This window comes from Erithacus rubecula, assembly GCF_903797595.1.
Source record: "Erithacus rubecula genome assembly, chromosome: 8".
NCBI lineage: Eukaryota > Metazoa > Chordata > Aves > Passeriformes > Muscicapidae > Erithacus > Erithacus rubecula.
Window position 1 is genome coordinate 25,845,354 of NC_136659.1, and position 26,628 is coordinate 25,871,981.

At 44.9% G+C, this 26,628-nt stretch overlaps 1 protein-coding gene across 2 annotated transcripts in view; it reads left to right on the top strand.

Annotated features, from left to right (window-relative positions):
• Window positions 1-26,628, top strand: part of GLI2 (GLI family zinc finger 2) — a 186,230-nt gene that overhangs the window by 101,266 nt on the left and 58,336 nt on the right. For both annotated transcript variants that reach the window (XM_079310958.1, XM_079310959.1), the window contains exon 3: window positions 17,805-17,910. In XM_079310958.1, the coding sequence (XP_079167084.1) occupies window positions 17,805-17,910 (106 nt within the window). The remainder of the gene's footprint in view (window positions 1-17,804; window positions 17,911-26,628) is intronic.

The window sequence follows — 26,628 nt, forward strand, 5'->3', positions numbered from 1 at the left end:
TCAATGTAGAGTGTCCCAGTTTGGAGAGCAGAGTTGTCTTTGCCTCTTGACCCAGGGTGGAAGGCTGGAACACTGAAAAGTGCCTGACAAGGGAGGATGGAGACCTGGTCCTGCCTCTCACCACCTCTGCACGACTGGGGTTGTTGTGTCACTTGAAGGTTCAGGCTATGAAAAGAGGGATAGCTGCCCTGTGATGCAGATAAGGATATGCACCATCACTTTTCTGAATTGAGAGCTGTTTTCCAAAGCCTGAATCTGCCATCCAGTCACAGCCTGAGCTCCCTTAAATCAGTGAAACTGTTTACAAACTATGGTACTACAGGACATAAGCAAATGAAGTAACACTTGACTTACAAATAACAAATTAAGGGTTTCTTAGAACCAGACACTGATAAAAAAAAAGAAACATATCATAGCTGAAGGTGAACAACAATTAATTTCCCTTATTTGCCCAGCTGCTAACAGATTTCTTTCATGTGATCACACAGTCACTTGAATCAGAGGAAAATGTATTAACCAGTTTGCCTCCATTTCCCACTTGTATGTCAGATGCATAGTGTTTGCCACGGGAGGTGATAGGAGTACCTGTGATTTAGATTATACTCTAGAATTCCCTTCTTGGCTGAGAGCTGTGGTTGCAACAGATTAATAATATTAATTAGCATGTGTACGTACTCTCAAAGCTATGTGGGGCAACTCTTTTGGGCTATGGATGTGGCTTGCCTTGATACTAGATGAGATAAAGTCAAGAGAAAATCAGAGAAGAATGCATTCTGAGAAACAGGGAAAACCCAGTAATCTGTAAAATTGTTGTGCACACAAACACACTTGCTGGGCAGTCAAATAACTGAAAATCTCATAGGGATGAGTGTGAATAATTAAACATAGCCATAGTGATTTGTGGCCATTGGCATTCAATTAGCAGTTGAGAAAGGTGGCTGCAATAGTCTGCCATCCCTTTCCTTTACATCACAGCTTCCTGTGCTCTATTTCTGCACCTCTTCTTTTTCTTTACTAAGTGAACATGTCAGTGTATTTCCTGGAGAAATGGAATAGGATGCTGTGAACTCTCCAGTGTGGTTAGGTCTGCCATGGCCTCCACCAGTTGTGGCTTTGACAACCCAAGTGATGCCAACACGAGATTATCTTGGTGCTTTCTTTCCTTCCTCTTCCTCAGCAGCTCCAGCAATGTTTCAAGGTGCTGGCACTGTTGTTCCCTGAGGAACAAAGGCACTCTCCTTGCAGTGTGGCTTCTTTGGCTCCTCAGTCCCTGACCCAGATCCCTTCTCCTTTTGAGCACACACAGGCTGTTTGTTTGCAAGTGAAGAGTTGTGAAATCGGGGTTGGTGCTGGGAAAATTATCATATAGGTGTTCAAAGGCATCTGCTGCTGCAGCTTTGCTGCTCAGGATGCTCCCAGGCATCAGGTACCCTGTCTGAGGGACATATTCATACTGGTACCTGTACTTGTAGGGCTGGGTGAAGGAATATTCCTCAGACTGGGAGCTGGGAAACTGAGCCTCCGTGAGAGCATTGACCGCTGCCAGGGAGGTGGCAGGGGTGGCATGACATGTGAGGACATGAGTGTAGAGATTAAGGCACTGCAGCTTCCTGAGCTGTCAATGCAGCCTCATTCACATGCATTAGAAATTCACTTGTAATTTTCAAGAGGATAAGTGGAAAAGTTCCTCTAAGACGAATCTCAGCAAGAGTGGCGCCAGCTCACAGGAGCGCTCATGTAGGCCATATTTGAGTTATCAAACCCAACAGCTAGAGGCAAATGTCAGCTTATCATAACTGCTCTGTAAACAGAAATCATCACGTAAGCTTTTGTCTCAGCCATCACATGCAGGTGACAGCCCAGGGAGCCTATTAGCAAATGGCAACACACCCACCACACCGGCGAGTTACGTTAAACACCGCGAGGGGAGCGCGGAGCCCCAGCAGGGAACAGCAATGAGTCACCTCAACCCAGAGAAGTGCTAAGTGATTTTCTCGTGGGAAAAACTGAGAGCTAGCATCACCAGGATTGAAAACCTCTTCTTTTTTCTTTACTTTTTTTTTTTTTTCCCCTTTAAAGTTTCTTATTGAAAATATCATGCAGGATAAAAGAGGGGCACAGAAGGAGGGTGCATATAACCCGTACCACTTTGGATGAGTGTATTACAGGCTGAATTTTTCCAGTGGGAAGATAAATTATAGAAGTAACCTGAGCCAAATGAATACCAGAGCTGGGAGTAAAATTGCAAGAATTACAGTACATACTTCAAAGTAAAGTGCTTGTACTAATAGCCTGATAGCAGAACCTGTTTCAAAGTTAGAAGTGTGTTGTCAGTAAAACACAGTGTTCACAGATGTTTTGATCTGCCACTACTTCATTTCTGAAGAACTTAATATACCCGTTTCTGCTGTTACCCTAGTTTGTGGGCACAGTTCACAAGTGGTTGTGTAGATCCCATTCTAAAATGGCACAAGGGGCTCTGAGCAGTGGGTCAAAGCAAATCCAGGAGTCTTCCCCAAGCCTCTTCTGTCAGGATGTCTGGCTCTTTTTCTTGAAGGTGCGGAAAACGAGAGAAGAGTTCAGTTTGATGCTATATGCATTGTGCAGTGGCTTTTCAACTCAAAGCCAGTGATAGTGTTGCTTTCAGCAGATGATGAATGAATAAATTAGACCCTAAATGATACCTGAAGCTGTTTACCATAGGAAGTTCCCCATCTTGGAGATCTCTCAAGGTATCTTGAAGTTATCAGCACACATCAGCCAGGCTCTGAATTGAAAATGGGGAAACAACTCTGTTTTCTGCTTGCTGATAGAGAGACATGCAACAGAATTGTCCAACTTGGAAGTGTAATGAGGTCTTTTATGCATGAGGAATTTGCTTTTAGTGATAGAGTAAAAAAAACCTTAAAATATAACCAACAAAAAAATAACAAAAAAGAAAAGGGAAATACATTAACCACAAATTAATAAACCCATCCAAAATTATGCAAAATATGAGGTTCCAGAGACCTGGGTCACATTTTTAAGTGTTTGCTTTTTGTATATCCTTTAAGATGAGGTATTTTTTAATTAGAGAGACTCTCCAAAACTGATTGTGGGCTGAGGGGGTTGTGGTGATCATTAGCTTTTTTTCAGTGCAAGTGTATTTTGGTTGACTGTAGCTTAGCTTTAGACTTTGTTTTAGTCCCCCACATTGTCACTTCTAACCCAAGAGAAAGGGGTTTGCACAGGTTGCCTTAAATAATAAAACTGCACATAAATGAAGCAGCACAGTTTTGTGGTTTGATCTGGCCAAAGTAATCTGCTTCACTTCCCAAAGTTATGGGATAGATTGACTGGCTGAATTAATATGAGGAGTGATACAGGATATTTGAACTCTTGTCAGTTATTTCATTCTGCTTTTTCCCAGCAGTAAAATGGATTTGTTCTGAAACCTGGAAAAGAAAGAAATAAACTTGGCAGATGTAGCCAGTTTATGATTTATTCTGAGTTTGTAGCCCGATCCAAAAGCCACTGAAGTCTACAGAAATCTTTTGGGGGATTTCAAAAGGAATCTCATCAGACTCTTGATTAATATGCTGGGGAATTGGGGGGCACATGTTTGGGGCCAAGGGAGTCTTGCAGATCTAATCCCTTTTTTTCTAGGGTTTGCATTCTCTTGGTGTGCATCCTTTCATGCAGTCTCTCAGTGTTCCCTGAACCATATGTATTTGGATTAAAAGGTAATATGAGAAGTGCTAGGAAAAGCTGGAGCCAATTCCCATTTTATTGCAGGAAGGCCTCGAAATGATGTGAGGAGGGACAGTGTGTCTGACATCTGGGGCTGTGGGAACGTTCCTTAGCTGCACTGGGATGGGGGTTTCTTGTCAGTCCCACTTCCCTCGTGTGGCAGCTGAGAGCACCCGTGGGAGGGGAGGGGAGGTTTGGATGGTGTGATCCCCGAGCACGAGCGAGGGATGCTCAGCAGGCAGCTCCCAAAGCCTCTGCTGTGCTTTGGGTCTCAGTGTCACGAGGCACTGCAAGTCTGTGTGACCTTAATCAAGCTGGTTAACCGTGCTGAAGCATCTGGAAGTGGAGATGAGAAATAATTGCAGCAGAATTTAGCATGCAGTATCTTTTAACTTTGCAGTTAATCTGCAGTCTTTTCTAGATGGGAAAATTTCCAGATTTTTGTAGGATGGGAAAGGCCACTGTGCAATGTATGGAAACAGGCTTTGCATCTTGATTTATTCCCAGTCTTATTATTGTGTGACAGGATCAGTTATCCCTCAAGGGGTGGTATTAATTAATGTTTACAAAACACTTGCAGTACTTGCAGGGAAAAATGCATCACAGAACTGTGTTTGTACTTGAGCTATTTATTAGATGGCACCCTAGGTGTGAAACCCCCTCCTTGTAACCGGGACCAGGTTTCAGTGTGCATTGTGAGCTTTCAAACTCCTTTTGGAAGAGCTTGTCTTTTAAAACCTTATTATATTTTCCTCTTTTTTTTTCTCCCCTGAAGTGGGAGGGAATCACAGATGATCTTTCACATGATTCTTCCAACACCCAGTCATTCATCAGCAGAGACTTAAAGATAATAAACTTTTTGTTTCAGGCAATTACTTAATCTCGACAAACTCCTGTGTTAAGCAGGGCTATTAACTGAGCAGGCCATAAATCAGCGTGTTGCCAGGTGGGTGAGTCTCCTGAACTGCAATCACTCTTAAGGACCTTCCAGAGACCCCTTACAGTCTTAAGCACCCTCATTACACAAGCAGCATGCTAACAACCAGCACTTTGCATGAGCTGCCCAGAGAATCTGCTGCAAACTGCATTGGGACCATTTTTAATTCCAGTCGGAAAATTTTCATACGAAGGCAGGATGATACATGGGAGTTATTAGCCTGCACCAAAACCACAGCTGGGTAAAACAGATAACTTCCTCACCCCTCTCCTCATCAGACCTTGTGCTTGGCTAAGAGCAGCAGGCTGCCTTGTGCCTGGTTAAAAGCCAGCTCGTGCAGTATCCTCTGTCTTTATCGGCTAGGACTGAGTTGGGGACTGGTGTCCTGAAGCATGGAAGCTCCCAAAACTCTTTCTTGAAGGCTGCCTAGATGCTTATCACCTGGGTGTAAGTGCAAGAAAGAGAAATACCCAGCCCTGCAATTTTATCACGACTAGTATAGAGCAGACATATTTTCTTCCATTTCCAGCAAGAAGTTTGGTCAAAATGCACAGCAGATGCTGCAAGGGCTTTTTCCAGGCTCGATCTGTTCAATTTTGCAAATTATATAAACAGACCTTTCATACGAAGGGGAAATTTTTCAAGCCATTGCCTATAGGAACAGTTTGATTTCAGTTTGTTTTAATGCCTGCAGAAGCATATGCATAAAGAAAGCAAACTGACTCCTGTGGTTTGGATGAGAGAGGCTCGAAATGCCAGCGCCGAGTGTGAAGCGTAGCCTTGTCCTGAAAGATTGAGCAAGTCTGTGTGGCACGAGGCAGTACAGGTGTCCCCAGCATGGCAGCAGGCAGCCCTGCAGTGGCAGAGACCAGCCAGGTAGGTCTGTGCTCAGGGCGGGCTGGCATGCCCTTTCTTGTTGGCATTGGCACCTGCGCTTTCACAGGATTTAGGCATCTGCTTGGGAGTTTTTCTTCTGCAAGGCAGCTTTCCAGCTCCTGCAAGTTGTGTTGGCTGGTTGAGCAAACAGCTTGTAGCTTGTGTGCTACCCTGATGGATTTGGGGAAGTGTGTTTAGTTAGCAGTGGCCAGTCAGCCCAACTGCTCCATACATGTTGAGGCAGCTGTGCCTACCAGGACCAGCACCTGGAAGCTGGGCCATGAGCATCAGCCCTGAGAAGGGGGATGTCATCTTTCATTGGGATGTACTGCTCAGTCCAGTCAGCCCTGCAGTCACAGAAAAACATCCTGGCCACCATAAGAGGGTGTGCTGTGTTGTGGGGACAAGTGGCCAAGGGAAGTAAGGGCTAATGCTTTGTGGCAGCCCAGGCTGGAAGTCGCTGCTGAGCAGCAGCCTAAGGGCTTTTACTTTTCTTCATCATTGATCTCATGGTGAACTGGTTCAGGGAGCTGATCCAGCCAAAACTCTCTGCAATAAAGTTTTAGGTGATTAGTTTTCAACTGGATGAACTCCCTGAGCTGGCTCAGTGTGTGATTGAGTGAGTGCCAGTGCCACCTCAGGGGAGGGGTGTGAATGCGTGGATGGGGGCGTGAAGGCTAAAAGACATATCCATCTGTAGATCTGCTCCTAGAAATGTGGCTTGGGATGAAACTCCTCAATAAGGTTTTATTTACATGAGTGGAAGGTGCATGGTCAGGGCTCTGCTAGATTTAGTGTTCAGATCAGTGTTGCCCAGAAGGCACTGTGTGATAGCTGATGTGCTCTCCCTCCATCTTCATTCACTGCTTTGCCCTTTGGTACTCCACCAAGCTTGTGGCTTCCAGTCTGAGGTTGTTCAACTTCCCTGTCCCTCCACATCTCACCAGCAGAGATCCTGGGCTTGGTCAGGTCAGATGCAGCTGAGGGCAGCAGTGTTGTCTGGTGCTCCTGCTTCCTCCTGGTCATAAATGCCAGTTAGTGCTTTCTCTCATAAAATAGCAATATACAATTTAGGTTGTGTTATAGGTGACCTGAAGCAGGTGCACTTCAGGGAGCCAAGGAAAACTCCTTTGGAAGTTTGGAAAGGAAACTGCTGAGATGTAAAATCAAGCTCTAGGAGCACCTGAGCCATCCTGAGCTGCATGCTCAGGTAACTGTGGACTCAGGCTCTGGTTCTCTGCTCCCCAGAATCACTACTGCAGGAGGCAGGACTGCTGTCAGAGCCACATTTGCACAGCCATCAAATGTCTCCTTAGGATACCCAGAAATAGAGACCTGTTGAGGACTCTGGGGACTCTCACAGCCAGGTATTGGGCCCCATGGGAGAAAGGCAGGGGATATTGGGGAATACTCTGGGCACTCAGCTGATGTTCACACACTCCTGTTTCACCAGCTGGCTTGAAGTGAGGTGGGTTCCTCTGTGAGATGAGTTTTAGTGTGAAACAGGAAAAGTTTGTCACCCATTGGCCTGGTCCCTGAGAATTCAGGGGCAAACCCTCTTGGCCCACTTTTTTTGGAAGTTGCTAGATCAGCTGGAGGTGCAGGCAGTTGCTGAATCCTACTGCATTCCCAGGAAGCAGGATGGTAAGAACTTGTGGAATATGTCCATCCTTATAAGTTGTCATAGAAGTTTTTGACAAACTGATTTTTCCCCTACTGCCCATGCAGGCAGCACAAGCTGAACCACCATCTGTTCTGCCCCACCTCCTGCCTGCCCCTCGCGTGCTGGGATTCCTTCCTTCCCTGTTGGGATTTTTCTTCTTTTTTTTTTTTTTCTTCTTCTTTTTCTTCTTTCCATTCTCTGGCAGCAGCTGTTGGGAGAACAAGCCCCAAGATCCATCTGGTCCTTGGAGCTTATCAGGCTGTGTCTTTTCTCAACAAAGCAGCAGTGGCCGCGCTTTCATACGAGAGTTACATCATATAACAGCAACTTGCTTGAAAAGCAAACTGCCTTTTATTTGCTTTGCTGCCTTTCTCCCTTTAGAATTGCAGCCACAGCCGAATCACAATGTAGCCTCAGATCTGAGTCAGTCTAGAGGGCTGCTTTTCTCTTTCTCTGTTTCTCTTCTTTCTTTTTTTTACCCTTTTTTTTTTACTTTCCCTCCTCTACTTTCAGGAGGAGTTGGCACAATCCTGTGTTATTAGGACATAAGCTAGCTTGTTCTAGTGGAATTTCCTGTCTGATTTTAATTTCCCCCTCTGTTTTTTTTTTTTTTTTCTCCCCTCAAAGTGAGACAGAAAAGCTTTTTAATTGCACTGCCGTAGGTTGGCCTTTCGGGATATTATTATTCTTATTAAGTACTTCCTGTTGGGAGGTGGCACATGAGTAGAAATAGCAAGGATCTCAGTGCAGTCAGGGCTTGTGGCCTCTTTGTTTGTTAATAACTGTCAGATTGGCAGCGTCCTCAAAACACATCTTGGCCTGACAGCCTGGCAATTAAGTGATTTTCAAGACTCTCAGCGTTTGCAGCTCACCTGTGGAATTAATAAGCTGCATTAGGCCTTTCCTTTTGAGTTGCTTTTCTGCCATTCAGTGGTTATATCACCTTACCCATCTAATACAAAGCTAGCACTAGAGGGAAAGTCTCACTCTGGAAGTGCTCAGCATGGATGTAGAAACTCCTGATGTGGTATGGTGGGGCAGACTGGTACATCCCAGGTGGGACTGGCATCCTGCTACTCCTCCAGCAGCAGTGTGTGAGTGGAGAGGGTTTCCTTTGCAATGGAAATGTGCACTGCTGTTTCAGATTTCATTGTGTCACAAAGAATTCAGTGCTTATTTAGCAGAGAAAGACAGTTTTAATTTTTTTTAATTTTCCAGGAAGCACAAATGCTCAGCAGTCCCTTTCAGATCTATTTCAGCAGATATTGTTGAAATAAAGTCAAGGCATTTCAACTGCATCACTTCCATGTTCTTGTAGCCTAAAATATAGTAGATCTTAAACCATCTTAATCTCTTCTGTGCTACTCCTTACAGAAGGTGCAGGTACCTGTAAAACATGAACTGGTGAAAAACTGTTCTGCCTTAAAGCTTCTCCCAGCTATTGAAGAAGGTGGCTGGTGGCAGCAAGGCTGATCAAGGGATTTTTCTAATTACTGCTCTTGGAAAAGCCATCAGAGATTTGGTGTTCAGGCACCCCACTGCGGGATTTCCTTGTGCTTGTGGGGTTCCTCCTGGCTGCAGGAGAGCTCTGCTTTCATCTTATTTACTCTTCCCAGAGGTATAAAAAAATGACTTGTCCCCCTAAGGCTGCCACTTATCAGTAACCTGAATATCCCAGGAATTCTTGTAGAATAATAGATAATGCATTGTCTTCATGGCCAAATGCTCATCTGAATGTTTGAAAATATTTCTATAGATCTGAATATATACATCCCCCCCCACACTATTTTGAAGTTTTGAAAGTTCTGGGTACAACCTGTTTTGCACAACCAAATCCAAGACTTCCCACGTCAGCAGGCTTCATAAAATTTCTTTTTTCTCACCAAGAAAGGAAATGCCCCATTTCTGGTCACACAAGAAGGGTGCTGCAAAGCCAGCTGCTACATGGCAGCATGTTGAAAAGATTCCTGGGGTCCTCATGTTCCTGCCAGCAGCAGCTGTCCCTGCTCCTTTGGTGGATGGGGCAGGAAAGCCCCTCATGCTGAGTTTCAGAGATGGTAGATAGCAACGAAGGAATTTCAGGGTTTGATTTTTTAACGACAATTCCGTGTTCTTATAGAAAATGTCAATGAACTCTTCAATTTTTAATCTAAATTTTCCATGTAGAGAGAAAGGCCATTTTTAGCCTCACTGTAATTGTTCCATCTCTTTTGCCCAGGAAAAGACTGACAGTTTTAATGCCCTTACCAAAGGTCAGGCAGTGCATGGGAGAGAGCTGAGTGGAGCTGCCAGGAACTCCAGGATGGGTTAGACACTGAGCTGAACAAGAATATCCCACTTCCATTAGGGCCTGAGTTCATTTGAGTGCGCTGTCTTCTTCCTGGGGTGGGGAGGAAATTTATGGGCAAATTCCTTCGGTGTTGCCTCGAGTTGGCCACGGGGCTGCGGGGGGAGGTCGCTGATTTAATCTTGCCCCATCCCAGCTGCAAGAGCCAGCTCGCTCAGCAGCCTCCTGCCTGCCTGTCTGTCTGTCTGCCTGCCTGCCTGTCAGTCTGTCTGTCTGCCTGCCTGCCCTGCTGTCAGACACTGCCTGGCTGCAGGAGCAGTGGCTAGGCTGAAATTCGTTCCACCAGAGGCGTGTTTGTGCTTGCCATGTGCCAGCAGTGCCCATGTCCTAGGCAGAGGCTGGGTAAGGACATCCCTCAGCATCTTCAAATGACTTTTTTTTTTTGTTCTTCCACCTGAGCTGAAGCAGTAGAATAAACTTTGTCAGAGGATAAGCTCCTCCAGGTCATCCCCAAGAGGATGGATGGTAATTGTGGCTGCATCCAAGGCAGTTTCCTCTGGGATGCCAGAGAGGGACATCCTGCCATTTGCAGTGTCTGAGGGATGTTTGCCATCTTTCATGGATTTAATAATGGCATTTGTTATGCAGGTAACCCCAGGAATGGGCTTTATTCTGTCGAGTAAGTGTCCACATGTGCATGTGAAGTCTGTGTGCCTGCAGGGAGCTGAGCAGGGAGCCCAGTGGCTCCTGGCTCTGGCTGTGCCAGTGAGGGTCATGCAGGGGCTCCAGCAGTACTGAAGTGCAGAGACAAGCCTTATCCTCTGCTCCTCACTGCACCCCAATTCTCCGAGTGTGGAGTCACACTGACTGTCCTGTAGGTGCTTTGAGATGTCAGAAAATAGTGCTTTTCAAGACATCATTTTTTTGTGATTTTGTAGCTGAAGGGCAATGTGGTTTTTATTATTTCTTGTTTACTTTTCACATATCTGCATCCCAGCAAGGCCACTTCTCCTTCCAACTCTCCTACAGGGTATTTACCATTACTCGAGCTGTTTGCCCAACAGAAGGTAGTTGTGTGATCTCTATTTCTTATCTGGATGGGATGCTGCACCCAACCCACTGTTAAACTAAGCATGTTGTCTTCTCCAGCATCCTAAAGAGCATTGTCTGAAAAATAGTTTTGTGTCAGGCTACCACCATCTTTCTCCATTAGTTTTGTTACAAGAAGAGAAAACTTGTTCTGCATCCCTTTGGGTGGCTACAGCTGGCTGGATGTGTTTCAGAATGGTCTGTAGTGCCTGGGGCAGGAGAGAGGTCTCCCCAGGTGAGCTGGTGGGGGCCTGTCTCCTGCTTCTCCTTGCTATAATGTTCCCAGTGGGCCAAAATGAATATTTCCTATTATTCTTCTTTTATTTTTGTCAAAGCCATTGAGCAGGTAATAAAACAACAGAATAATTAACCAGTAATAATTGAAGAATGCTGTGTGAAAACCAAACCAAATGTTAACAAGCCAAACAAAAGGAAAGTAGGCATGGTGCAGCCCTGTTTATAATGCTGTCTGCTGGAATCATTATAGACGTTGATATAATAATACTGAGCACTTAATTACCACATCATTTTTAAAGTGCTGTATAAACATTAACCAAACCTCTGAGGTAGGGAGGTGCTATTATCTCCATTTTAAAGAAGGAAAATTCTGAAAAACCAAGGTTAGTCAGTAAATTAGTGTTGTGAAGACAGGCAGTGATGGGGCGGGAGCAGGGATTGCAGCTCCTTCCACAATTTTGGAGACAGAAAAACAGAGCTGCTGAAGCACCTCAGATGGGTTTTTTTTGGTGAAATGCATGATGCTGCCATTCAGGGAAGGGGCACACTTGCCCAGACACCTCTCTGTGCTTAGAAAATTCTCAGATTGGTGTTATTGGCCATTGCATAAGTTTCCCTTTTTGAGGGAGGCACACAGTTGGTGTATTTTGCAAAGTTAGTAAACATTAGAGTGAATCTCTCAAAGGGGGACTGAAAGGCAGCCACTGTAGCCTTGTGTGTCTGTTCCTGCTCCTTCCCATATTGATCTGACTGGTGGCTCTGGGAATGCCTGTCCCTGCAAAGCCCTTAATATTCTGCATGGTGGTATATGACTTCATCCGAGGAGAATCCCAGGGACGCATCAGCGTGATCTGCTCTGTCATGTTTCTGTGACCCAATTTTCCCCGTTCTTTGTCTCAGACCTTCCTTGACCCCAGGCCTATTATCCCTTCCAATAATTCACCCAGACCATTATTAATGGTGCATTAACTTTGGCTGCGCTTTCAGTGAAGATGTTTTTCTTGTGCTCATTCATTCGCTCAGCTCACTTAAACAGCTAGATCATTATTCTGGGGACATCACACAAACACAAAAACATCTCCCTTGCCGACACCTACAGTCCTGCAGCCAGAGGGGCAGCCATCCAAACACAACAGTGAAACGCCCAGGAGGGACTATCAAAGGGAGTCAAGTAGCCACACACAGACTCAGTGGCTCAGGGCTGGGTTTGCCTCCCCTGCCTGCGCACTGAGACTGTCCAGGGATGCTCAGAACCCACCAACTCTAGGAGAGCTCTGAGTGAGGAAAGTCACAGGAAAGCTGGGGAACGAAGCACAGGCCTGTCCTTGCTGTTTCATTGCCACTGTGCTTGCTGGATGCCAACATACATCTCTTTAAATATATACTGTGGATGAGTAAAATTTGGACGTTAAGAATTGTAACATGAGAAAACGAATGCTGCCTAAGATTTCTTTCTCACTTGATGCTTGGGGCTTCCCTGGGAGATTACTGAGTGAACAACATTTCATGTTTGTTGTACATTAACCTTGTTCTTGAGAGAGTGAGATTTGAACATCTGGGAGAAAATGCAGGCAGCAAAAGGGCATTTCCAGATATCCATTGTTTTAGTATTATCTTTTTCAAAGCAGCTGAACCTGGGAGGAAAAAGAAGAAAAAGTTGTTGTAAGCTACTGTGTTGCACCAGGCAGCGTCCCACCTTCCCCAGTTAGAGGGATTTGGCCTCTGACAGCACAGCTCAGTTCACCTGTGGAAGTACTGGTGGAAGCATCTCTGGGACATCCCTTTCCCATGTTTTCTGCCAGTTGCTTGTGCACAGCTGCTAATGACACTGCAGTGACAGGAGAGTGTGAGCTGGTGTCTGGGAAAGTTTTTCACCGACTAACACAAATCAATCCAGTACTACAGGGCTCTGAAGCCTTCTAGAGATAAAGTTGATAAAGTTGCAATTTCTGCCTGCTGTGATTGAGGTTCATTGGTGTCCTGCTCTTGTTTGACTGTAGACTTATGCAAGGTATTTTACATTAGCCTGCTTCAGCCCCTCTCAAGCTAAAAAACGTTTGTTTCGAATGCATGTGTTCTTCCCTTCCTAAAGAGAGGCAAAGCTTTGTTAGCCTTTGCAAGGGAGCTTCTGATCCCTTTATGAAAGCTGTGTCCCATGCATCACTGACTCCATAGGAAATCAGACCAAAAGGCATCTCAACAAATCAGAATTTGTGCTTCCTCTTTTATAAGGTATTAATTTTTGTTGAGTAAAGCACAACAGGTACTGAATTATCTAGTGATACTTTACTTTTTTTCGCAACAAATGACTTTCACTGTTGATTGCAAAATATTTATGCACTACATCTGATGGCAAAGAAGCCTGCTTACAGGCTGGAGTGCTTGTCCAGGAGACTGCTGAACACCCATAGGAAAACTGTTTATTTTTTAGCTATATGGTGGCCTGCACAACTCACATGTGATTTAAAGTAGGGGCAGCCCAGTACATTCTGTGTGGTACCAAGGGTGTGTGGGGGCTTCTCAGGGTCTCTTCCCAGCCCAGTTGCACCCCACTTACAAGTGACAACTTCTTTAAGTCCTTTCCCAAAGGCTTTTTGAATTGTTTTTGTCAAATCAAACTGCAAATGAAACCCACTTCAGTGCCATAGGGTCTGATTTCTTCTTCTTCTTTTTTTTTTTTTTTTTTTTTTTTTCAGCAAACGTGTAAGCTGAAGCATTTGGAATAGAAAAAGCTTGCTAGACCCTTCCTAATTCTCACTTTTGAGCTCAAAAATTTTTAGGTGCTGCTCTGAGTGATACCAAAACAGCTCCTTTGCTGGCTATGAAAACCCATACAGGCAGCCTGTGTTTCTCTTGAAGCACAGGTTTATCTGTAGAGATAATCAAAAGCCTGCATCATCCTCAAATAAGGGCTGTTTCTGATGCCTCCCTCCCTGATTCCTGGGATTTTCAGCAAAGGGACATCCCCTTTAAACCTGCATTTCTGCCTCCTATCTTTTCTCTTTGAAGCCAGGCTGGCCTCTGAATAGACAAGGATGAGAGCAGAGCAGTGGGAGGTCCGTGTCTTGCTCACAAACCTTGGCCAGAAAATCAACTCCGACAAGTGGGGACAGGTAGCAGCGTCTTCCCCCTTATCAAATGGCAGAGCAGACACATTCCTGCAGGAGCCCTGGTGGGGTGGAAGGTGGGGCCTCCCGAGCATGCCTTGTGCTCTGCTGCCCTGCTTCATTCCCCCTGAGAGCTGTGAGCCACCAGCAGTAGAACTGTGTAGTTTCTGTGCAAAACACGCTGTTCTCTCACTGTCCCTGCCCCTTGGGTGCTGCTTTTGATGTGTTCTTTGCCTTTCTTTTCTTGCTGCAAGAACCAGAGGAAATGTTTATCTGTGGTTCCAGTGCTTGGGGACTGTTGGAGGTGCCGTGTCATGCCTTTGCACCTCAGAGTATTGTACTGGTACAGAGTATTGTACTTGGTACAGCCCAACCTTTTCCTGGGGAAAAGCCTTCCCCAAGCCTGCTAAAATCTCCCTCCCTCTTGTGTAAAGCAATCATCATTAGCTCTAATTGGGCAGCTTTGGGGTTAAATCTACAAAGATTGCTTGGGTTTGGTAAATCCTCTGCCACTGCAAAGCAGATAATGCTAAACAAAAGATTGCCTTGATTAGATTAAAGTTGGCAAATTCATTGCCCTAATCATCATATTGCCCTTCTCGTGGCTATTCAGGAATACATCACCGTAAGTTACTTGAAGTAATTGAATATAATTGTCTTTTTAACTCGTATGTGTAAAACATCCATCTTTGTTAACAGCGTGTGTTGCTGTCCTGCTGCCAGCTCACAGTCCTCTTCTGGAGGGGTGGGAACAAGAAGCAGAGCCAGGCTGACGTTTATGAATTGGTAGTTGATTGCCTATAAAACCATTCATTATTTCTGACCAAGCACCTGGAAGAGAATAAAAATGAGCAGCACCAGCCATTGGAGCCCGTAGGCTTGGCTGGTGCTCCCAGGCAGGGAAGCAGAGGAGAACTCATGTTGCAAAGGGATGTAAAAAAAAAATCAAAACAATCCTTGCCCTTAGTGGTAGCAAAGCACAGGGCACATACTGGGGTTGGAATTGGGGGTGTGAAACAGATACCCAAGGCAGAGGCATTGCTGAGCTTCCCATGGGCCAAATAGATTGAAATGTTAAAAAGGAGCCAAGAGTGCAGTGGTAAGGAGTAAGTTCATGGAAATTTTTCTCCCATTAATATATTATCAGAGGTGCGAGGAGGGAGAAATTCTCTTCAAATGTCAATTTTATACCCACAGATAGCTAGGAAAGGAGGCCAGGCAGCAAACAACCTGTGTTCTCCATTTCCCAGCTCTCCTGAGTGACAAGGAGAGACTCTTTTAACACAGAAATTTCCAGTATTATCAGCAATCAGTCGTATAGAAATGCATAGGTACAAAATGAAGCATAGCTGGCCTGGCTTTCAAGATATTGAGTTTGACCTGTTTTTAGTAGTTTTATCATTATTAATAAATTAAGTTGCCCTCGGGAAAAGGCCAAAGGATTAAGGCAACTCTCCACATCATTAAAACTCAGCTGCAGTGGCCAGTACAGTTTCAGCCCAGGTCAGCTCCCACTTTCCTGCACTGTGGGGATTAACTCAGCCCAGACCTGTCCAACAGGGGCAGAGTGACCACCTATTGTGGGAGGTTGCTAATCTTCACCCCAAGGATGCCACCAGCAGCACTTTGGGATGATCCCAGGACTATGCAAGTTCTCTTGCTCCTTTTGGTTTATTTGTACAACATAAATATGGGGTGAGCACTGCAGGAAGCCCAGCCTAGGAGCTCAGCCTGGAAGAGATGTTTGTGTTGTCTGCTACTGGATGTCTGTGCAGGCACAGTTGATTTTGTGACTGTGCTTTGTATGTGATGATGTAAAAGCTCGACTCCCTCTCATCCCCACAGCAGCCATGGGCTGTGGCCAGGGAACAGCAGTGTCCCCAGAGAGGACAGCAGCTGTAGTAGGTATCTGCCAGCCTAGGCAGGAGTTTGAGCTGAGCATGGTTTGGGGAGACCAGAGGCTTTACTGTGCTGTGTGGGCAGGGTGTGGGGTGTAACAGCTAAACTCTGGTGTATTTTTGATCTGGAAAAACACTGGGTACCTCTTAAAATGAAGATTCCTTGCAAGTGTCCTTATGTAACAGATTGTCCATATTCAGGGCAGCTAAAGGATGAATCTTCCTCCTGAAAAAGCAAATCCTGAAGGATCCAAGTTCATTCTCTCCTTGAGCTGCTTTTGGGAGAGGAGGGGAGGGGGGCAGGAGCGGGGGAGGCGGTTAACAGTTACTCTACTGTGTCCTGACATTAGGCGAGCTGCAAAAATGCTCCCAGTGTATCAGGTAGTGTGAGGTGCCAGCGCTTTGCTGGAGCACGGAGAGAAAGTCTGCTGCAGAGCCTTAAATACTTTCCACCCCGACTACCTTAGCTTAACGCCTTTCAGCAGAGTTGGCAGGAGGGTTGTTTTTGTGTAGTCTCTCACCTCTCCCAGCAGCCTGGCTGCCGCGCCTGTGCCGGCTGGGCTCGGGATTGAGCTGCAATGGGAGCAGGAGCCGCAGATCCTCTCGCTGATATGCCGGGGCAGACCTATATGAGGATTACACGCAGGCTCCGCGCGACGGACACACTCGGCGTAGCTCTGGAGTCACAGATGCTACAGGATGAACTTTGAGTCTTTTGTAGAACAAGAGTTTGGCATTTCTGAAGTTTGCTGAGCGACAGCAAGAGACTTGGCCCAAGCCTTGACACTTTGGTTGTGGACGGTGCTTCCCCAGTCTCCAGAGAGATGGTACCTGTCGCGGAGGCAAGTTGCAGTGAAGTACCGAGCACAGGCTGGGCTTTGAATTGCTCACTTAGGAGGTCGGGTTTGTTTTATTTTTCGTCTCTAGTTAGACAGAAAGGCCAAGAAGCCAGAGAAAGAACGGTAAAACCTGCAACAATATAAAGTAATCTTTAATGAAGAACTTCTGACTGTTTTTAAAGGCAGTGCAAGACCAGCCTTTTACCTTCAAGCTGGTCGCTGCCACAAAGGTGGAGAGGGGCATCTTTACGGGTGCGCGGAGCCCCGTCTGAGGGTGATGTACGGGATCGCTCTTGCGGCTGTGCGGTATCGCTGTCGAGGTTCTGCTAATTCTATTTCTTTAGTTTCTGTAATTTTAGCAGGAAAGGCCCAGGCGGCCAGGCAGCGTTGTCGGGGGTGGTGAGGAGAAATAACCTGATGAATTTTCCATCAGCTCAACTCACTCAAATATTCTCGCCGTTAACTTTTGGGGTCAATAATAAATATTAAAACCTGTAGATTTAATAAGTCAATGTAGGTGTTCGCTGCCTTTTGAGACCACTTTATCTTTCCATCAAAGATGAAACAAGCTTCTCAAATGAATAAAAAATAGGGCCTCAAGTGATTACAAGTGAGAGCAATTTGAGCTCCTCTCTCAGAACCTGGCAGTAGGCACTTCTGAGCCTCTTCTGACTGCCTAGACATTCTGCTTCAGTGCCGCTCTTGCTGTTATATTTTTAGGTAAATATTTCCAACTTGTGTGTACAGACCTTCAGGAACAGTGTTTGCTGCCACTCCAGGCTTGAGGGACGATGCAGGTCTGGATCCCACCAGGCTCTGTTGAGTCTGATTTGCGTTGCAAGTCTAGTTTTCCTTGGTGCTTGCTATAATCTCCTCAAGTTCAAAGAGCGCTTAGCTGCTTGTCTTTGTCAAAAACCCTGTTGGAGATCTTTTATGTCGAAGATGTAGGATTTTTCCGCATGACTTTGATTATTTATTCATTCTACTTCTCTGGTGTATGATAGCGCTGATATCATGAAGACCCCTTGTCTTGCACTGCTCTTGCTCTGAAATTCATGGAGATTTAGTGCCTTTGAAATTGTTTTAAAAGGGAAGGAAAAGTTTTTGAAGTCCCTTTTTTTTTCTTCTATTCCCCATAACAGTGCCGCAGCACATTTTTCCGGCCTTCCACGCTCCTTTGCCAATTGACATGCGCCACCAGGAAGGACGATACCATTACGAACCTCACTCTATCCACGCTATCCACGGGTAAGTGTTACACCTCCACTGTGCCTTGCTAAAATGTTAGCCACCTGCAGTATTCTGAATCCCACTACACAAGTCCCTGGGACTCACTGCTGGTCCTACTGGCCACCCTCCACGTCATTGTCCCCATCAATGACAATACTGACCTGCCTGGCAGGAGGGCTTTACAGCTCCATTAAGCCTATAGACGTGCCCTATAGCAGCAGGATGGGGCTATAGGGCTTCTTTATCATTATTCAGCTCAGGTCCCAGGAACAGGCTTGACTTGTGTTTTTGCACCCACCATGATTCTCACATCATGCCTTGCCTGGGTCATTTCTGTCACCGTCTTGGCAAAGACCCAGCACTGTTCCCTCTCTTTGGAGACCTTGTGTACCATTCTTCCCTGCCTGGCAGTTGTGGGGAAAGTGGCAAAAGGCTGCTGGGAATGCCGTAATTCAGTTTGATTTCACTGGACACTAGCCCGAACGGGCTGATGGCAATTTCTAAAAGCAGTAATAAGTCAGGTGCTCCTGGGGGTGTCCATGTTCACCTGGAGGGGCAGGACTCTGGGTTTTGGCGGTGACTCTCATGAAAGGTCTCTTCTCTCCCTGAGGCACCTGATGGGCAGCAAGCACAGAAACTGGTCAGGGGCTACACCCTGAGAGAGGGGTTCATGGTTAATCTCCTCATCTAGGACATGGCAGCTCAATAGTTCTTGATGTCTTGAAGGAGATGTTTACAGAGAGATCTGTTTTCACCTCCTGTAAGCTTTGATCAGGGCAGGAAAATGGAGCCAGCAGGGATGTGAGCAGAGGTTCTAGTGACCGTGGGGCTGGAAGTGTTTCTTCTAATTGCCGACATGTACCTTTCCCATGAGAGGTGAGGAAGCAGCATGATGGGGTTGGCAGCCCCACAGCCATCCCAAAATCCTTCAACCTGCAGCTGTAACAGAGGGCTCAAACATCAGCTTAGGGACAGGTCCCAGAGCACTCAGTGTAGGGGAGCCACTGAGGGCCAGAATAATTCTACAAAAAGAGCAAGAAAAGAACAACTAGGGCTATAACTTAAAAAACTCTCATTTGATCCCTGGAGTCCTGTTGCAGCCTCGCTGTCTGGCCAGGGAATGTACTCACCCAGATTTGCAGGGACTGTTTGTAGAGCTATGCTGCTTCTGGATAGGTGTGCACAGGGGAACAGACCCTGGGAAGCAAGTAATGCAGACAGCAGCAGCCAGATCTGTGGAACCCCACAGCTACCACAGCTTTTTTCTGCTTCCAGAATACTGCAAGAAATAAATGATAGGGCATTCCCCTGGATCCTACTAGAAGACAAGTCATTGTCTTTTTGGCTGGCTGACAGTTTGACTGGATGTTTAAAGGGGCAGAGCAGCTTCTTCCAAGCTGTGTGCAAAGGGGAAATGACAAAGCAAGTTGCCAGCATGGGAAGGGGGGGGATTAGGGAGGCTGCATGGAATAGTTCTGGTCTTTCATGCAAAAATTGTAGTAAAAAAGGCAGAATAATAACTTGCTGGAGATAGTTAATAAGCCAGAGCTCTGGCTATTAAAGCATGTACAGAAGAGTGTGATATTCAAAACAGTGGTTAGAACAGAGGCTGGCAGATGTTATGATGTTTATCACAGGTTATTTGTGTACCCTACTCACGCTCTCCTTCAATCCTCACAAGGAGGTTTGGGGCACTGCGTATACCCTGGGGCTCCACAGCAGTTTCTGTGGTGGGGTCACGAGGCAAGGTCTTCTACAAAATGCAACTGAGAGCTTGCCACTGATGCTACGTGCCTGTGAATCATATCCCCAGTAACCCCAGTATGTTTTCATATTAGTGATGTCCAGCTGATCAACCCTGGCCAAGTGTACAGCGCTGGCAAATCAGGTTTCAATTCATCTGCACCAGCATTAATAATCTACTGTGTTAGCAGTTACCACATTTGCCTATCAGTGGACCAAGCGTGTTCTGCTTAGTATTTGGGTCGAGTTGTCAAATACCTGTTGCATTTCTTCTTTGGGATTCCTCTCCTTCCCAGCAGCTCCTCTCACAAAACAAACTTGGAAGGTATTGGAGAGAAAACTCGGTTGCGGGTCTTAAAGAGGAAACACAGTCCTCTTTGAAACTACCTGGGCACTGCACTCAAAGGTGCCTTTGTGGCCAGAGAAGCACCAAAGCTGAGCAGTCAAGTGCTTCTTGGCTGTGGCAATTTTTTAGGGTTGAGGGAATGCCACTTCCATTTAGCTGTTTGTCAAGTACCCTGCGCTATGGCACAACCACACTGAGAAAATTCTCTGCAGCTGTGGTCTCTCAATCATTTTTCCTCTTCAAATTTTATCTGCCAACATCTTAAAATCATGTCTTCCCCTTTATTCCTCTTGTTTTTTATTTTTCTTCTCTTTTGCCTTTCTTCTCTCTCGTCCAGTCTGTGCTCTAGAGGTCACAATATAGCACTCACCCTCCTCACTGGAGGATGTCCAGTGTGAAATCATCCAGACCTGGTGGCAGACCTGGGCCAGAACATACTTGGTGATTGCATGGCTCTTGTTCAATACACTGGGTGGACTCTCTGGGCACAGATGAGCTTCCAGAAGTTTGTACTCCATCCTGGTGGTGCAGAAATCAATCCTTCTTGTTTCAAAAGTAAACAACCCGTAAAAAAACCCCAAGGGCATGTGCATATTTTCATTCTAGAAAATTACGGCAAATGTTTGGAAGAAAAATTGCGTCACTGGGTTTTGGCTTTATGATTAATGTGATCGGTGCCTGACAGAGAGCCCCCAATTCATCAAGTCTGTATTCTACCTGTCTGCTGTCTTGACGGTACCAAATTTATCTAATTATGTGAACATTGCACGGCAAATTAAGTGCAGTCTCATTTGTTGCTAACTATGGGGTCTTATTATCTGCCTGCTGTATTATGTTGAAGGTTTGTTTCCTGATTGCTCAATGTGACCTAGCAGTGCATTCCCCTTCATCACTGTTTGCGTTTGGCCTAATGAGAACATACGTTATTTTATCTCAACTGGAGAGAACTCATCTGCAAGGCTCTCTTGAGCAGAACCACCTGTGGCACTCTTTGCTTGGGAACATAGACAGGAATGTGAAAAACTTGAGTAAAAAAGATGGGCTTGAAAGACTCGCCGTGTTTCTTATCAGTGCTGTCATTCCTTGTGTCTCAGTGATTTTCTTGTTAGGCAGCATGACAAATAATTTTCAGGACTTGAGTAGTCTTCCAAATCACTGAGAATTTATTACATATGTCCAGAAGCAGATTATGTTGGGGTTTCCTTAAAGTCTAGTTTTAGAGATTATTTTGGTGTTTCTCCAGTCATTAGGACAACCCACTTTTCCGTATAACCACTGTTGGTTTTACTTATTTGGTGGATGTCTTTAATATTTGGACTTCTATTCTTGACGTTAACAACTATTTGACAGAATCGTGGTGATTGCTTGGCTTGTCTAAAAATATAAAGTATCTCATTCAGATGATCCTTGAGCTCTGTGCAATGCAAACCAACAGGAATATTGTGGATTCAAGATATTGTCTTGGATTGCAATGATTGTGTGCCTGTGGTAATATGGAGGATAGAGGGAGAGACAGGATTGGAGTCCAGTGGACACTGTAAAGGATGCAGTGCAGAATGGAGTGAAACTGAATATGGGATGAAACCTATTCCAGGAATGTAGAATTAGAGCAGAATGAATAAAAGAAATTGTATTGGTGCATATAAATTGTATGAGACAATACTTCCACAACATAGCATTCGTTTAACAATAAGTAATACTGCAGTACTCAAAGGCTAAGACAGAAAAATAAATTGGGAGGTTCTGCATTATTCTGGAGATACAGAATCAAGTTACAGAGCCACATACTGTTTTCCCTGTGATCCTCTCTTCCAGAGTACAGGATGGCCTAGGCTTTGTGGAAGAGCAGTGGTGGGTCTTACATGCATTTGCTGCATGCAGCTTTTATTGATTTGTCAGAATTTCACTCTTTGCTGTTGGTTGTAGGTCAGCACTATTTGAGCGAAAGTTGTCAGCCAGGAGTGTGCAGGCTCAAAGCTGAACCAGAGGAATTTGCTTCATAAGTTAGTACAGGTCCTTTTCCAACAAAAGGAATATTTTGTATTTTAGTGAACTTGTTCACAAAAACCTAATCCACTGGGGCCTGGTCTCTTCTTTAAAGTAAGGGGACGGCATCAGCTTTGCAAGACCAAGCTGTTGACTATAGAGGAGATTTGCTGACAGGTATGGGTGGTAATTACATGCTTACCTTTTTTTTTTTCTTTTATTTTGGGGGGGGGGGGGGGGTGATTTTTAAATCACAACAAAAATAACTAAAATCTCCTTAGCTCAGCGTAAAAGTCCCTCCAAGTGCAAGAGCCTTTGGGGCTAACCCTAGTAAACAGCATGCCTAGGCTTGACTCAGCAAGAACCTTTTTAACAGTAGCTCCTAAACTGTGGTTAAAACCCATCAGGCATTATGCACTGTGAAAAACAAAAGCAGCCTTGTTTTTCTACCAACATCCTGGTGGTATTTTAGGATGCAGTTCTGACATAATTTATTAACAAAAAATTGTTGCTCTTCTGCCCACACATAAAAATAGTAAAAAAAAAAAAAAAAAAACAAAAAACAAACCCTGAGCTGATAATCACAAATTCCATGTTTTTCATTAGGACTGAATTGTCCTAAAGACCTAAACATAGAAATGACTCCATCTCCATGATAATGTGGAGTTACCCTTAATTTCCCTCTGGTAGGGATTTTATCTCATTTAATCAAGGATATTCCTCCATTTCCCTGAAATCTTAATACATTATTGCAGATTTTTCCCGATATCCAGACTACACTTTTTTTCTTTATCTGATTCTATTACCCCTCCCTGTTGAAGTTTGTTTCCTTTTTACTGTGTTAAAAATTGCAGAATACCTTTTCAAGACCAGTTAAAATGTTCCTGAGCTGTTTAGGCAGGGTGATTCACAGGCAGAGGAGTTGACTGTTAAACTTTTCATCATAAAAAGACTGTGTCTCAAGTGTTTACAAATATGCCAAATTTAATGTCAAACCCAAGATTTTCCATGTTGAATATCTGTTCCAGTCTGTTTCTCTCTTTCCTTTGTTGTTTTTTGTGAGATTCAGCCAAGGGAGGCCAAGTGGGGTTAAGGGAAAATATGTTGTTTAGCCATACAAAAAATAATCATCATAATCTTATAACTGCTTTTAGAAACACCAGCGTCTCTTGCTTTAGAGTTGGAATTTGTTATTGTCACAGATGTGCCTTTTGCTGTTCCCATTCTACAAAAACACACAGAAAATTCCATCAATTTTGCCAGACAGGAATCCTTTGGAAAGTCTTGCTTGCAATGCGCGTGTTGAAGGGGTGTCAGAGTTTTGCAGTGAAGTATTCCGCGTGCGCTGCGGCCGTGACCGCGCCAGGGCTCACCTGATGGTGCTCCCCGTTCCTCCATCCAGGGGGATTCCTGACTCTGTGGAGGAGAGGAGCCCTTTGCAGTGCTGCTGTTGAAGCTGTCTTTGTGCATTACAGGCGTGCACAGAGTGCCTTCAGCTACCCTGCCTGGGGCTGCAGTGGGATCCCGTCCCTGGCTCAGGATGGGACCCCTGGCACTGGTCATTCCTGCAGCAAGGAGAGCCACAGAGCATACACACCAATAAAACCTGTGTGTTTTCATATTTACTTTGCTACTGGAGTAGAAAATCTTTGGCAGGTTGTGATTGATGGTACTGTGCTGCTTAGGAGACAGAGCGAGCTCCCTCCGGAGTCAAAGCAAACAGCTGCTCAGAGAAGCCTTCTTGCGTGTTTTTGCAAAGTTTTACAACTTTCACCAAATAGATACATTGCTCATTTGGGAGACAGGTTTGGGGGCTCCCACATCCAATTTATTCTGTCCCCTTCTTTCCCACATGCTTCTTTTATTTATTTAGGAAAATCAGAATGTGCAAGTTTTCAATGTTTTCAAGGGCTTGTCTCCTCCAGAAGGCTTGTTCAAACCTCACCCTGGTCTGTAATTAGTGGAGTCTGTTGCTTTTAGGTGGCTCTTTGGTGACCTACAGGAGGTGATTTGGGGAACTGTCAATTCCAGCGTTAATACTTGATGGTTGCTTGATCAATCTCCAAGAGACCACAGATGAAATACTAGGCTTCTGCTGTCATGTTCTGGGAGCTAAAAAATTTTCTTTAATTCCATCTGCTTTTTTCCTCATCTCTAAAATGTTGTCACAGTAATACTCACCCTTCTGATATCGTGACAGCTAAAAAAAGATTCCTTTGGGTTCTGAGGTTGGTCTTGTAGCACATTTTCAGGAGCCAGGAAAGAGGCACAGCACTACCTGCCTGTGCAGAAACTGAGAAGGTACATACCTAACATCTTCTGGCCTCAGTGGGAGGACAGGCTGATCAGGTCTTTGGAAAACACTAATTAGTGCTAGTGTATTTCTCTAGGCTTTTCCAGTCTCATAAACTATTCTGCAAAAAAACAAACCAAAACAAACCAAAAAGCAAACAGACAAACAAACAAAACCAAAACCAATGAAATACAACCCCCCACAGCTTTCTCTTTTGAATATTTTTAAACATTTTCAAGTATATTCCATTATGAGAGATTTACGCATCTGTGCTGTTCTTTAAATTCAGGATAGTTTTGTCATGTGTGTTTAGTTAAATAGCCTTCAGAGTACTTTGAATAACTGAAACCTGAAGTCCAGAGGGACTTGAAGGGGAGTGGTTACAGACTCACTAAACTATGCAATGAAATGCAGATTGGGCTTGGAAACACTGGGGCTGCATCTCCAGCTGCTGAATGCTGTGACATCGGGCTGGAGTGAGCCTGGCTGAGCTCAGATGAGAGTCTGAGTGCCCACTCACACTTAGTGAAGATTGGGCCACCAAGTTGCTGGTGCTGGGAAAAACTGCACCTCTAATTTAGCCTAATCACCACCAGAAGTGTAAAAATGGCTAATAGGTTTTAGCACCGAGAACAAAAGCATGATCTTTGAGGTCTTTTATGTAAACCTCTGGCATATGTTCATTTAATATGATGTCACTCTGTAATCCACCATTGCTTTTAAATGTCATTCTCAGAGCTTCATGTCAGCAAGTCTTAAGTGATAATCCCTTTGCTTACCTCACTTTATAGTAGATTAAAAGTGACTTCATGCTTCCACCTTATCCGCTGTTAAGCTTGTGCTTTAGGAAGAAAATATATTTGAACTCTCTTCTCCTACTGCTTTCTAAAGAGTTTCTAAACAGAGAGTGCGTGTCTTTCAGAAGCTATCTCAATAGGATTGCCCATTCTCCACTGCTCTCAGCATCTGTGAAAATGGATAAATGTTCAGTGCCAACTTCCTGCCCTTTTAAACTCCAGTGTTCTGAATTTGTTTCTCAAGTTTTCTCTCAGCTAAATGGGGAGCACTGCCCTTCCTGGCCTCTTCTTTTTCTTAATCCTAAATAAGTCACCTTTTCTAGATGTTATTTCACCTCTCACCAGCTTCTTGCAGTCATGAAGACAAGAGATGCTGAGCCCTGTTGTGGTGTTCTGCAGCACTTTGTCCTGCACTGCACAGGAGTCTGTGGGTTTCCCCCTTGTATCTCCTGGCCTTGGATCTACAGGTGGAACTTTTACTCTATCTTGTAGCAAATCCTTTCTCAGTATATAAAGCTCTCCATGCAGTTCACCTTTCTGGTCCACCCTCCTTTTTTTCTCTCCCTGAATTTCACCTCCTGCTGCTAGCACACCTCCTTGTGTAACACATCCCTCCAGATACTTGCTGCATGTTGTCATATCCTCCTCCCTGCTCTAATGAACTGGCCAGGCTGCAGCCTGCAGCATATAGTCAAATATCAATCCATTCAGCCTCCTCATTTTCACTGTGTTTCTCTGAAATCCTTCCAGTGTGTGTGAAGATAAATGGACAAAGCGCATCCATCCCATTGGCTTGTGGAATGAAGCCTGAGGCACATCACTTTTCAGGTGCTGGTTAATCTGGATTCCCAGCTAGCAGTGGCCATGGGGAGCAAATTACACAGGGTGCTGAGAGATAAAAACTAATGACAGGAATGCTGGTTTGTGATACTGGAAGAAAAATGTAGGATTTTTAATGTCCATACACAGCGGAAATTTTCAAATCTCATCCAAAAGTTCCCCCCACGCAGCAAAGAGCAGGGAAGTCAATTTACCCTGGATGGATGAAGCACTGAGTCAATTCTGCTGGGATTAGAACATGTGGTTCGAGGGATCCTACGTATTTTGGGTTTGATTGTTGGACCACCCAGATGGCTGGGAGGAAAGTTTAAAAAAAGAAAAAAACAATGAGGAAAGGACCCTGTTTGGCAGAAGTGTGGATCTGGATGCCCTGCATGCAGCTGACACCGTGCAGACACATCTGCACAAACCAAGGGGCAGAACTGGGTGCAGTTCCTCTGGCAAATCCCAGGCGTGCACATTGCTCCCACAGAGTGCGTGTGTTTTAGTGGGCTTTCTAGATCCCTGGCTCTGACACTAAACCACATAAGTATGTTTTTCTTCTCTGTGCCAGACCAGTTTGAGAATTTGTGATTTTACACAATTTTCTGCCTTGGAGACTCTTGATTCCTGTTCTTTTATGTTTCACCATTGGTATTAAATAGACAGCTAACAGCTAAAATTTAGAGCATTTCTCAAGGGTCAGACTTTTAAAAGTGCCTGTGTTATTTCAGATCATAAATCCCAGAGTA